The sequence below is a fragment of the Physella acuta genome, unplaced genomic scaffold, assembly GCF_028476545.2.
Source record: "Physella acuta isolate Inbredline_101_S28 unplaced genomic scaffold, ASM2847654v3 ptg000362l, whole genome shotgun sequence".
In the NCBI taxonomy this organism is placed as follows: Eukaryota; Metazoa; Mollusca; class Gastropoda; family Physidae; genus Physella; species Physella acuta.
The window spans coordinates 234,199-247,155 of NW_026731881.1; the positions used below are offsets into that span (position 1 = coordinate 234,199).

The following is a 12,957-nucleotide window of genomic DNA, read 5'->3' on the forward strand; positions in this document are numbered from 1 at the left end:
TGTTAACAATGTTTCATGGTCATTTCAAAAATATATACTTAAAATCGTTATTTTTTCGTATTATTCAACGATACTGGTCTAGGTTTTACAATGGTCAATTAGTGTTTGATGCAAACTCGCCATTTGTACAATTTTTCGTCTAATCGCTGAGAATATCGAGCAGATCATAATAAAAGTAAACAAAACGTGAATTGCTTCATTTAATATTGTTCTAAATGTACTAAAATATAATCTAAACTATAGAAAATTATGACTTGCTTTCTACTAAACTAATGCCACTAATGTTTTAAAAATCATGCATGTAAAAACAAAATCTATTAAAATTAACTTGATCGAGACAGCAGCTAACTAAGCCCGCCCCCTTTGGCTGCCGTGTATTTGAATGGGGAGAAATCTAGCAGACGTCACATTTCTGCTGAACGGCAGTGAATGGTCAATCGCGTCACAACAACACTCCTTAAAAAACAAACCCACCGTATCATTTAAAAATAAACACGTTTTTTTCACAAATCATTTTCTAGGCTACCGATTAAATCTGATAAATAAAATTGATATCAAATTAACGGTAAAAATGTAGTTTTTAATTGTTTAAGTCATCTTGAACTATACTGAAGTTTAAAATATTAGGCGACACTCTAAAATAAATTTAAATATAGAGGACATTTAGGAACGCTTTATAAAATGTTATATATTAAAAATAATAATAGTCAACAATTCAATCTTTTTATAAAATAAATACAGGTAGTTTATAAAATACCTATTTTTACCGATCACATGGCACTTTCTGAATCATTGCTAATTATGTAGTTTTTTCCAACGTCAAAAAAAAAAAGAAATTATTTTATTTTATTTTCTGGAAGTTATTGGTATTAGTTTATTCTTTTTTTCAGACAAAATTAGAATTCTTTAGAAGGGTTATCCATTTATTTTGATTTTGTTCAATGCACATTTACGTAAGTTAAAAAAAAAGTTGCAAAATAAAAATTCATTTCGAAATGATCGTTGTTGAGTTCTTCAGACATTAATTTAGCATTTAGTAAAAACATTTACGCTTTTAAAATATAATGCAATGCCGTCTATTTTTTTTACTTTACTCTTCCACAAACATCTTGTCTTCCACAAACATACATAATACATACAAAGATACATATAAGCAGAATTCATTTGAGCTTATCAGAATTTATTTGAGCTATATATCCCTTTATCTACTGACGGTACTTATATACTATGCACTTGCCGAGGGCTAAAAACTGACCACGAGTGAAATGCTGGTTATTTAAGCTTAATATCCGGAAAAATTGCATCGTCGAAAACCTATGATAAAACTTGAGTTCTTAAAACGACCCCCGGAGTCAACAAAAAAGAAACTATCACTGATTACAGTTATTGCACTGGTGATTACACTATCTAAATACACATTCTGACTAAACTGACAGAGTAAAATGATAGATTACACTTACTGATTACAATTACTGATTACAATTACTGAATACAATTACTGAATACAATTACTGAATACAATTACTGAATACACTTACTGATTACACTTACTTATGCTATAAAAGAAGATGTAGAAACTGGAGGCGAATCCTCGGTCTTGTGGTTCCACAACCCTGAACATGAAAACATTTAAACTTTTATGAAACGTGGACACGTCAAAAGTTATATGAAACGTGGATACATTAAAATTTATATGAAACGTGGACACATTAAAACTTATATGAAACGTGGACCCAGTTAAATGACACTTGAACATTTTTCAAATGTAAATTATCAACACGTTTGAAAAGTAGATAAAATGTGAAAAACATATTTGAAACTATTGAGAGACCCGTTGTAAAGTAAGAATTACTTTTTGTTTCAAAAATCGCTCTAAAGAAAGTAACTATGAATTATAGAGACACACAGACGGACGAAAGGACTGACAATTAGACGGACAGAAAGACAGACGTAGAAGTTTACAAAACATTCATGGAAAGATGTAGAACGTGATCATTTTTCAAAATCACAATATCAGTCTCTTTCAAGGTTATGATCAATCGTTTCTATTTCGTATACGATAAAGTAGGGAGATAAAATTAAGGAAGGAACTGTCAATATTTAATTTATATCCATTCATACAATACTTCCTTTGTACTCAGAGAATATTAAAACTAAAAAAAATAAGAATAACACATTTTTATGAAATATATGTTTTAAGTAGTACATTTTAAGTTTACATCAATAAAAATTAAACTTATATTTAGATATATTTCAGATCTCAGTATAAAGGTATGCTATTGTACGAGTGTTGCAGTGTTTAAAGTTTCAGATCTCAGTATGAAGGTATGCTAATGTACGAGTGTTGCAGTGTTTAAAGTTTCAGATCTCAGTATGAAGGTATGCTAATGTACGAGTGTTGCAGTGTTTAAAGTTTCAGATCTCAGTATGAAGGTATGCTAATGTACGAGTGTTGCAGTGTTTAAAGTTTCAGATCTCAGTATGAAGGTATGCTAAAGTACGAGTGTTGCAGTGTTTAAAGTTTCAGATATCAATATGAAGGTATGCTAAAGTACGAGTGTTGCAGTGTTTAAAGTTTCAGATCTCAGTATAAAGGTATGCTATTGTACGAGCGTTGCACCTTAATAAGAGTAGCCATCTCGGTATCATTGTCCCAGCTTCAACCAGGTACTGCACACCGTGTAGAGCTGCGTAGAGCAAAAAGTTGCTGTGGCAGTCGGGGGAGCACACGCCGGGAGTCACGTGACTACCGCTGCTTGAGTTCTGTAGTCGCAAACATTCGGTAAAAATCTGAGGAATTGATTTAATTGATGTTGTCACTTTAATTATTAAACTAGACTACCCGTTATCTTGTTAGATAACTGTGGGTTTCGGGGGGTCATCCATAAATGACATCACGTCTGCCAGCACTTATCATCCCAAAATAACTAGACCCCACATTCAAAAAGACTGTTTTATATATTAAAAACTCTACTAAACTCTACTTCACCTGCCCTGTGCCCCGCCAAGTCTCAGACATGTTTGTATTTAAAAAAAAAACGATTCCGGCCGAGCATGGCTCTGACCACACTATCCCTTCATATGCTGAGAACATAGAAACAGGTGAACTCTACTTCACCTGCCCTGTGCCCCGCGAGGTCCTGATAGTCAACCTTATCATTTACATATAGTTTTTTTTTTTTTTTGTTTTTTTTTTTTTTTTTTTTTTTTTTTTTTAAAGACCGTATAGTTTTATTGTAAATAATAGCTAAAAATCTTCATCACTACTATCTTCATCATCTTCTTCTTCATCATCATCCAAATCATCTTTGAAAGCAGTTGCCTCAAGAACATCTTTAGGATTCTCTCCCTTCTCAATATGTCGATATAAAGGTCTTCTCTGCCTTTCCTTTAAGTGCTGAACTTCAAATTTTAATTGCTCTTCTTGGGCTTTCTTTTCTTCCTCACTCTGCCCTGGCTGTATTATACTATCTTGTTTGGTATTACATTTAGCACAAACTTTAACTTCGGTTGCACAAGGCTGACACACTGTGTAATAAGCTCTCTTCACAGTTTTGTTGTAAAATAATTGAAAACATTGTTGTAAAATAAATCTTTTTACTATTACTAAAGTTATTGTTCTAAACTGTTATAATTAACGTGGTTAATCTACCAAAGAATATATCAATAAATTAATTAACGGCTTTAAATTAGTTTGTAATTAACAGTGTGTTTAAGAAAGAACAATATTTACCACCAAAAATCCTATTTTACAACTCTACACATAATGCAGATTCTCCCCAATAAAAAAAAAAAAAAAAAAAAAAAAGAGTTATCAAACGTCACTATTCAGTCAAACTTAAGCCATTGTTCTAAAACTTTAAAATTAATGTGGTTAATCTACCTATGAATAAATTAATAAATTATTTAACGTCTTTAAATAAATGTGTGATTAACAGTCTGTCTGCAATCAAAAATTGTTCTCTACCTACATACTATTTTACAGCCCCCCCCCCCATATAGAGCAGTTTCCTTACAGTACCAAATCAGACAAACAAACAAATATTCAAACATGTAAACAAACTTGAGTTTTAGTAGTATATAGATAGATAGATATGTGGCAAGCAAAGATTAAAGATTTCACTTAGGCTTAGATATATCCTTTATGGTACGGTGAAGATATACCATAGAAATGTAGATATATCCTTTATGGTACGGTGAAGATATACCATAGACATTTAGATATATCCTTTATGGTACGGTGAAGATATACCATAGAAATAATAAAGTTACACTTTCTTAGAGATGTTAAAACAATCATGAGATGGTGAAATTTATATAAGATGTTACATTTTCCAAGAGAAGTTAAAAACACCTCAAACGTTTAACCTAATATGAGATGTTACAAATGTGAGGTGAAATTGAGAAAGTGAAACATACAATGAGAGGTGAAACATACATTGTGAGGTGAAACAAATAATGAGAAGTGAAACACATTGTGAGGTCATACATACAATGAAAGATTTATCATACGTTGTGAGGTTCATCTTACCGTGCCACTGACACCCTTACAGCCGGCGTAGCAGGGCGATAGGTAGTTGTTGCCATCATCGCCACACACCAACAGTTGTTTGCTGGAAGAACAGTCGCAGTCGGACGTTGAGTTGACGGGAATACCGCTGTGGAGCAGGCAGTCATTTTATATGGTTGTATGGCTGACGTTAGGGCTGCTGACGTTATGGCTAATTTGTTTTGCTGTATATATGGCTAGCTGCAGAGGCGTAGCGACCCTTCCCGGCGCCCGGGGACAAACTTTTCGATTTGCACCCCCCTCGAGATTTTGATTTGCACCCCCCTCAAACTTTCGATTTGCACCCCCCCTCGAGATTTCAATTTGCACCCCCCTCAACCTTTCAATTTATTTTTCCAACCCATATGTCCCCCTCCCCCCCCCCCCTCGCTACGCTACTGGCTAGCTGTGTCCATGGATGCATGGTGGGATGTATGGTTGACTGTGTGTCTGATTGTTTGGCTGGTAGTGTGGCTGGTTGTGTGGCTGGTTGTGTGGGTAGTTTTGTGGCTTGTGGTGTGGTTGGTTGCGTGGTTGGTTGTGTGGCTGGTTGTGTGGCTGGTTGTGTGGCTGGTTGTGTGGTTGTGGAGTGGTTGGTTGTGTGGCTGGTTGTGTGGCTTGTGATCTGGTTGGTTGTGTGGCTGGTTGTGTGGCTGGTTGTGTGGCTGGTTGTGTGGCTGGTTGTGTGGCTTAAGGTGTGGCTGGTTATGTGACTGGTGGTGTGGCTTGTGGTGTGGTTAGTTGTGTGGCTGGTTGTGTGCTTGTGGTGTGGCTGGTTATGTGACTGGTGGTGTGGCTTGTGGTGTGGTTAGTTGTGTGGCTGGTTGTATGGCTGGTTGTGTGGCTGGTTGTTTGGATGGTTGTTTGGGTGTTGTGGCTGAGTGGTGTGGCTGGTTGTGTGGCTGGTGTGGCCGGTTGTTTGGGTGTTGTATCGGGGTGGTGTGGCTGGTGGTGTGACTGGTCGAGTGGCTGATAGTGTAGATGATTATCTAAATGTCTAGCTGTATGGCTGACTATGTTTTTTGCTATAGCTGGATGTATGGCGGAAGGAATGGATGATTGTGTGTTGTGTTGAACTGCTCGTAATTAAATATTTCTTTGCTAAATGTATGTCTAAACGATGGTACGGCTAACCAAAAAGCAACTTACAATTTTCCAGTGAAGCCATAGACTGGCCTGTTGTCACAACCAAAGATCAAGAAGAGCGGATTGAAGACAACTTGAAGCAAGTAGGAGCCCATGATGAGGTACTGCAGGCCGAGCTTGCTTTTGACCTTGCTTGTGACCCATGAACTTAGCAGAGTTCCACTTAGTGACCCCACTGCTGACGTCACGCCTAATATACCAAATTGATTGTTATTTGCTAATAAATGGTCCGATTTGAATAGTTAATATGAACTGCTACGTTATAAGGGTTCGATTTGTATAGTTTTATATGAACTGCTACATTTAAAGGGTTTGAGTTATATAGTTTTATATGAACTGCTACATTTAAAGGGTTTGAATTATATAGTTTTATATGAACTGCTACATTTAAAGGGTTTGAGTTATATAGTTTTATATGAACTGCTACATTTAAAGGGTTTGAGTTTTATAGTTTTATATGAACTGCTACATTTAAAGGGTTTGAGTTTTATAGTTTTATATGAACTGCTACATTTAAAGGGTTTGAGTTTTATAGTTTTATATGAACTTCTACATTTTGAGGGTTCCAGCTGTATAGATTTATATGAACTGGTAGATTTTGTAGAAAGCCAGACACCTACTTGACGCGAGCGATACCTCGTCCATTGGCACGTTGTACTCCATGGTCATGTAGATACTGCGGAACATGAACATTCCAGACACTGGAATCGATACTACACTAATATCGATAAGACCCAGGACAAAAACAGGACTTTTGAGAAGGCGATACAATGATTTTGGTATATCTGAAAGAATCGTCAGTTGTAGATTACTCCAAGTAAATTCTGTCGAGAGTGTTCATTAAGTATTGTGGTATTTCAATAGTTTAAAACGTTTTTATATACTTCAACACTATTAACTTTAAAATCTACGAGCTGACACGCGACGTAGTATACGCCGCCATCTAGTTGTTTTATTTTTTGCTTATCAGCAATTCATAATTTGTGAATTCAACACTACCCCCTCTCACCCTCCCTCCCCCTCCCGCCCAGTGAAAGCAGCCGTTTACAGACAAAGAAAAGATCAATCAGAAATTGTTACTTCCCCTGCGTTTCAAATCGTTTAATACTAAATTATCTGCCCCTAATAGCCGTCACTATCCCGGCTCTACGATTGTAAACATTCGGGGTGAACCACAGCTCACCTGACAGGTGGGGATAAGGGTGGTGGCTAAGCTGTGTGGTATTTTCTATGGTCTCCATGAAGAGAGTTATATAAATAAGAAGATAGTTCTGCACAGTACTCAAGTCTTTTCCTGTATGTAGTTCTAATATAAACAGCAGATATATAGCACATATTTGTCAAGAAAATCGCCCACCTTTAATTAGTTCTTTAATTGTTTGCTCGCCTCTCTCATAGCTTTCTAATGCTGGATCAAACTCAACATCTCTATTGACAATCTCAACATCTCTATTGACAATCTCAACATCTTTGTTGACACTCTCAACATCTTTGTTGACACTCTCAACATCTTTGTTGACAATTTCAACATCTTTGTTGACAATCTCAACATCTTTGTTGACAATCTCAACATCTTTGTTGACAATCTCAACATCTTTGTTTAGACAAATCTTTCTTGTCATTTCGTCCAGTATAATCACATCATCACCATTGACTTTTACTTGCAACTGATTCGAAACTTCTGCGACGATTGCAGACCTGCAAAGGTAAATCGCGTGTCTTAATTAAAGCGGTCACAATAGCATGACGATGTGTCACCTGTACAAACTATATAGACTTTTATAATATTTTGTCTGTTTGTGATTGTGAGTAGTATCCATTGTTTTGTCAAGATTATACTCTTATACCTGTTGATGTATAGTCTTGTGGTCAGAGGCGTATCCAGGTTTTCGTTGTAGGGGGAGCGAAAAGAGCAAAAAAAAGGCGCCGAATTTTTAACACGTTCTATATACGTGTATTTTATATATATATATATATATATATATATATATATATATATATATATATATATATATATATATATATATATATATATATATATATATATATAATTACTAGCTGTATGTCATTACATCGCTATGATTTAAAATAAATTGAAAATACCACTCTGAAGAAATAAGAAAAAACACACAATGTAGGCCGACAAAACAAAAATTGTATCAATCTAAACAAAAAAAAAATCTACACACACTACAACCAAAAACAATGAACGTAACACAATCTGTTTTGTAATTCTTGTAAACAAATTTCTTACATAATAATTCCTGGGAAATTATTTAAGACAAGTGAAATAGGGGAAATAATCACTCTCTTAATATAAATATGTAAATATCTACACATTTAATTATAGATGTCAAAACAAATAAATAATTATTTTAGAATATAATTGAATTGTTTAACACTATTCGTGTTTACAAAATGTTTTTGTCTATAATCATAATTTAATATATCGTCATCATAAATGCTAAAGTATTACAGCATAATGAAAGTTTTTAAAATCAGAGTTGGTATAAAAACACTCTTTTCGATATAATAGAACAGCATTCGGAATAACAGCCTCCATTTAACTAGATATTGGTCTTTTAGTTCAGATTATATATTTTAATTAACTACTGCTTCTTTGTGTTCTTAAAAGATCATTTTTTTAACATAGTGATAGGTATGGGTTAGATCACTGTATTGATCACAAACCTTTTTACTGGTAATTGCAAAAACAATAATCACAGAGTTTTACGTTTAAAAAACTTATTTTCTGGCGGCATGGTACTTTGGTACATCATTACGCGTTCTCTACATGTGCTTAACAGATCAGTTCGGGGTGGGTTGGGGGGGGGGGTTCAATTTCATTCACCACTGTCCTTTCTCTTTAGGTGAATTATCCAACCCAGTGTATACCTAGGTGTGACATTAATGTCGCTCTACACAATTGTGGTGGTGAGATGTGTGTCGGGGGTGGGGGTGGGGAGATAACCAACTCAGAGTGAACATAGCGTCAGTTTTTAGATGACTGTTCTAAACATACATATATATTACACAAATATATATTACACAAATATATATTACAGAAATAGATTTAAATAAGTAGCAGTGGTATTATGACTTTATTTTTTTTACAGAGGGGTCCATGGGGGAGGGGGGTTGTAACTGTTTCATATAATTTGTAATCGTAATCACTATCGCCCAAACTGTAAGATTACTACTACTTCATCGTGATTACGTTGTTGACCTTGTCGAAATTTCCCCACCACTACGTTGCTCATAAGTAAATTTAAATAGAGGTACCACATCAGTTGTATTTGTTTCTGTATTGTAATTTTTGTTTAAAAATTAATCACACGATTCAAACTGTATATATAAAGTATTTATGTGTGAAGTTTTATGTATAACATTTTCTAATTCAATTATTCGTAAGCAAATACATTATACAGTTGCCTTAAACTTAACACCCCTCTTGCCAAGAGGTACTACCGTAGAGGTATTTTAAACATTGCAATGCATCGTAATGGTTATTTTTAGAATGGCAAACTGTTGCAGCTGTTAATACGTGTTGTAAACGTAGACACTACTAGACTAGTACAACAATGCTTAATTGCTGCATGAAAAGAAATCTTGTGATTTACATAGATGTGCCGACCAAAAGTATTTTTTTAACAAATATCATTGTTTAAAACTTTGAGTTTAAAAAGTTTCCAAAAAGGCGCCACTTTGCTGAAAATGGCCAGAGGGGGAGCGGCCGCTCCCCCTGCTCCCCCCCTGCGTACGCTACTGCTTGTGGTGTATAGTCTTGTGGTGTATAGTCTTGTTGTGTATAGTCTTGTTGTGTTTAGTCTTGTTGTGTATAGTCTTGTGGTGTATAGTCTTGTTGTGTATAGTCTTGTTGTGTATAGTCTTGTGGTGTATAGTCTTGTAGTGTATAGTCTTGGTGTGTATAGTCTTGTGATGTTCTTCGGACAGGGTAGTATTGTCTTATGTTTGGCAAGCCCACCTACGCTGTCTATGGAAACAAATCTTGAATGTTCGCATACTATATTAGCAATCTTAATTTTAAAATCTTTAGTGCAATATGACAAATGTATACGGCAACCATTTCTCACAATTACTATATAGACCTATAAAAAAATAGTAAACAGAGTAAACAAAACCATACGGCAGTCAATAAAAAATGTTCAAATCAACTAAAATCATCCAATACACTATTAAAATGTTGCTGTGAGATATTTTGTCTGAGATACTTTGTCTGATATAAATTGTCCATGGTATCATTTGTCCTGATATATTCAGTATTTCTTCCAGACCTTTTTCTCCGGGGGGCACTTGAAATTTTCGGGAAGGGGGGGGGGGGGGGCTTCGCCCCCACGAAGAGATGCCTGGAAGAAACTCTGGATATATTTTGTCCTGGTATCTTTTGTCCGTGAGATCATTTGTCTTTGAGATCATTTGTCCTGAGATCATATGTCCTGTCACCATAAAAATGACATTTAAAGAACACAAAAAACAGTGGCTAATTAAAATAAGAATGATCTGAACTGCAGGACCAATATTTTAGTTGTATGTAAGCTAACATTCAGAATGTTCCACCTATTTTATTTAGACTTTTTGAAAAACGTGATTTTATACCAACTCTGATTTAAAAAAAAAACTTTCATTATGCTTTAATATTTTAGCATTTATGATAACAATATATTTAATTCTGATTGTAGACAATATATTAAAAAATAAACCGAGAGTGATCTCCCCTAAACTTTCTCGAATATTATTATATAACACTACGAGGGATGGCTACTCGGGAAATAGACAATATTTTTAATCCATTTTTAATTACTTAATCTTTTTATAATAGAATATAATCTCGTAGAAAAAAGAATTGCACTCCAAGTGAACGCCAAAGAAAATGTGCATAAAAGTGCGGGATATTATTAGTACTTTATACATTCACATGCGTTTTTTTAAAGAAATTAGAAATAGCGTAAATTACTACTTTCGGTCAACAGAAATTATTCAAATATTGATAGAAGGAAGAAAATTAGATCTGTTACTTACATTTTAAATTTCTCCCCACCCCCCCCCTAAGAGAGGCCTGGAAGAAACTCTGATAACTACAATTGTTTAAAAAACTATATAAAAGATAGTGTAATTATTGCAACAATGTAAAAAATATTTCAAAATCAGAAAATTTTAACCGTTTTAATACAATGTTAATAAGGAAATAGGTGTCAGAATTGATTTAATCTTGAAATACGGGTACTATGAATGATTTTATCTTGTATTGCGGGTGCTATGAGTGACTTACTGTTTAATTGCGGGTACTATTAGTGACTTAAATTGCGGGTACTATGAGTGACTTAATCTTGAATTGCGGGTACTATGAGTGACTTAATCTTGAATTGCGGGTACTATGAGTGACTTAATCTTGAATTGCGGGTACTATGAGTGACTTACTGTTTAATTGCGGGTACTATGAGTGACTTAAATTGCGGGTACTATGAGTGACTTAATCTTGAATTGCTGGTACCACGAATGACTTACTCTTGAAACGACGTATTGATCACTTGAGCCCCTTGTAGATCGTCGGTCTGGCGCTCTGCATTTGGTTGAATGAAAACAACGGCGGCCATTTTCAACGCTTTTTCTTTCTGACTTCTGCTGACCAACGTCCGAGGGAAGAGAAGGAGAGGAATGGAAGAGAGAATAGTCCCAGCCCCAAACAGGAGGAATGGCAACCACCAGGCAGCAATAAATCGTCCATCTTTTGGGTCCATCTCAGTATCTACACAGATAAAAAAAACCTCACTAACCTACCAACCAAACAACCATAACCCAACTAAGCAACCCTAGCCCTAACACTAACCAACCAAGAAACCATAACCCAAACAGCCAACACTAACCCTAACACTAACCAATCAAGCAATCCTAACCAAACTGGCCATAGTAATAGTAGTATATTAGGTCACTTTTGGACCGCAGGCGCAGGCACTGGCGCAGGCGCATGGTGAGGGTGAGGGTGAGGGTGAGCAAAGGATATATAGGAAAATACTCATTGCCTGGCGCAGCCGGCGGGACAATAACATAGTAAAATACTCACCCACCAGGGTGAGGCGGAGGAGCCGGATGCGCAATGACATATAGCAAAATACTCCATGGCGGAGGGTGAGGTACATCGACATATAGTAAAATACTACGACAACTGGCGGAGCAGGTGGGTGAGGGTTAGACATGTTATATAGTAAAATACTACGCCAACTGGCGCAGCAGGATGGTGAGGGTGAAGGGTGCCGATGCGCAATGACATATAGCAAAATACTCCCCCACCTGCCGTTGGCGGAGGGTGAGGGTGGGTCACCACCGGTGACCTTGTGACGTAATCACCGGTGACCTTATGACGTAATCCTCATAGGTGACCTAGTTACGTAATCACCATCGGTGATCTAGTTACGTAATTTTAATGAGTTTTTTAATTAGTTTGATTTTAATTTTTTAAATTATAAAATTTTTATTAATTTTTATTAACGAGTTACGTAAGTTGATTATTTATTTGTATTTTGTTTGTTTATTTTTAATTAGTTTATTTTTTTAAATTCTAATTTTTTAATTAGTTTAATTATTATTAACTAGTTACGTAATTGGATTTTAATTTTTTAAATTTTATTTTTTAATTTTAGTTTTATTTTAAGTATGTATTTTATTATTATTTTTAAATTTTTAAATTTTTAAAATTATTATTTTTAAATTTTAAATTTTTATATTTGTTTATTTTGTTTAATTGTTGTTTACTTATTGTTTATTTGTTTGAAATTCATTTTAATTAGTTTGATTTTAATTTTTATATTCTCCAACACAACGCTAACGTATACAAAAGTAGAAAATTCTTTCTCTCGACTACAAGCATCCATTTAACGCCAGCTATTAGTCCTTAGCGACAGCTGTTACTTATTGACCCGCGCGTGTAGTTTTCTTGTCAGGTTCACTGAAGCGACTCGTTAACCACAGCTGTTACTTATCGATCTACTAGTGAGGTTTTCCCGGCGCTGCGCGTTTTTTACAGGTACCACCCAGTGATTAATGGGTTTTCTCGATCGCAGCCACGGGGCCAACATCAACATGATAGCCCACCTAATTAAATTTGTCACGCACCATTGATTAATGTCGGGTTCACTGAAGCGAACACCACAGGGGGTATCCGCGACGCACTTAGGTCATTATGCAACAGCTGGTGCTACACTTTCCACTTACAGTTATACGTACAGTGTCATAGGTTTTTGATC

At 35.3% G+C, this 12,957-nt stretch overlaps 1 protein-coding gene across 1 annotated transcript in view; it reads right to left on the minus strand.

Moving 5' to 3' along the window:
• Nucleotides 1–12,957, minus strand: part of LOC131941462 (solute carrier organic anion transporter family member 3A1) — a 33,958-nt gene that overhangs the window by 8,122 nt on the left and 12,879 nt on the right. Inside the window, exons 8-14 of the mRNA XM_059300737.1 lie at nt 11,222–11,462; nt 7,053–7,393; nt 6,316–6,480; nt 5,699–5,885; nt 4,532–4,658; nt 2,621–2,790; nt 1,552–1,613 (exon numbers count right to left, since the gene is read on the minus strand). Of these exons, the coding sequence (XP_059156720.1) occupies nt 1,552–1,613; nt 2,621–2,790; nt 4,532–4,658; nt 5,699–5,885; nt 6,316–6,480; nt 7,053–7,393; nt 11,222–11,462 (1,293 nt within the window). The remainder of the gene's footprint in view (nt 1–1,551; nt 1,614–2,620; nt 2,791–4,531; nt 4,659–5,698; nt 5,886–6,315; nt 6,481–7,052; nt 7,394–11,221; nt 11,463–12,957) is intronic.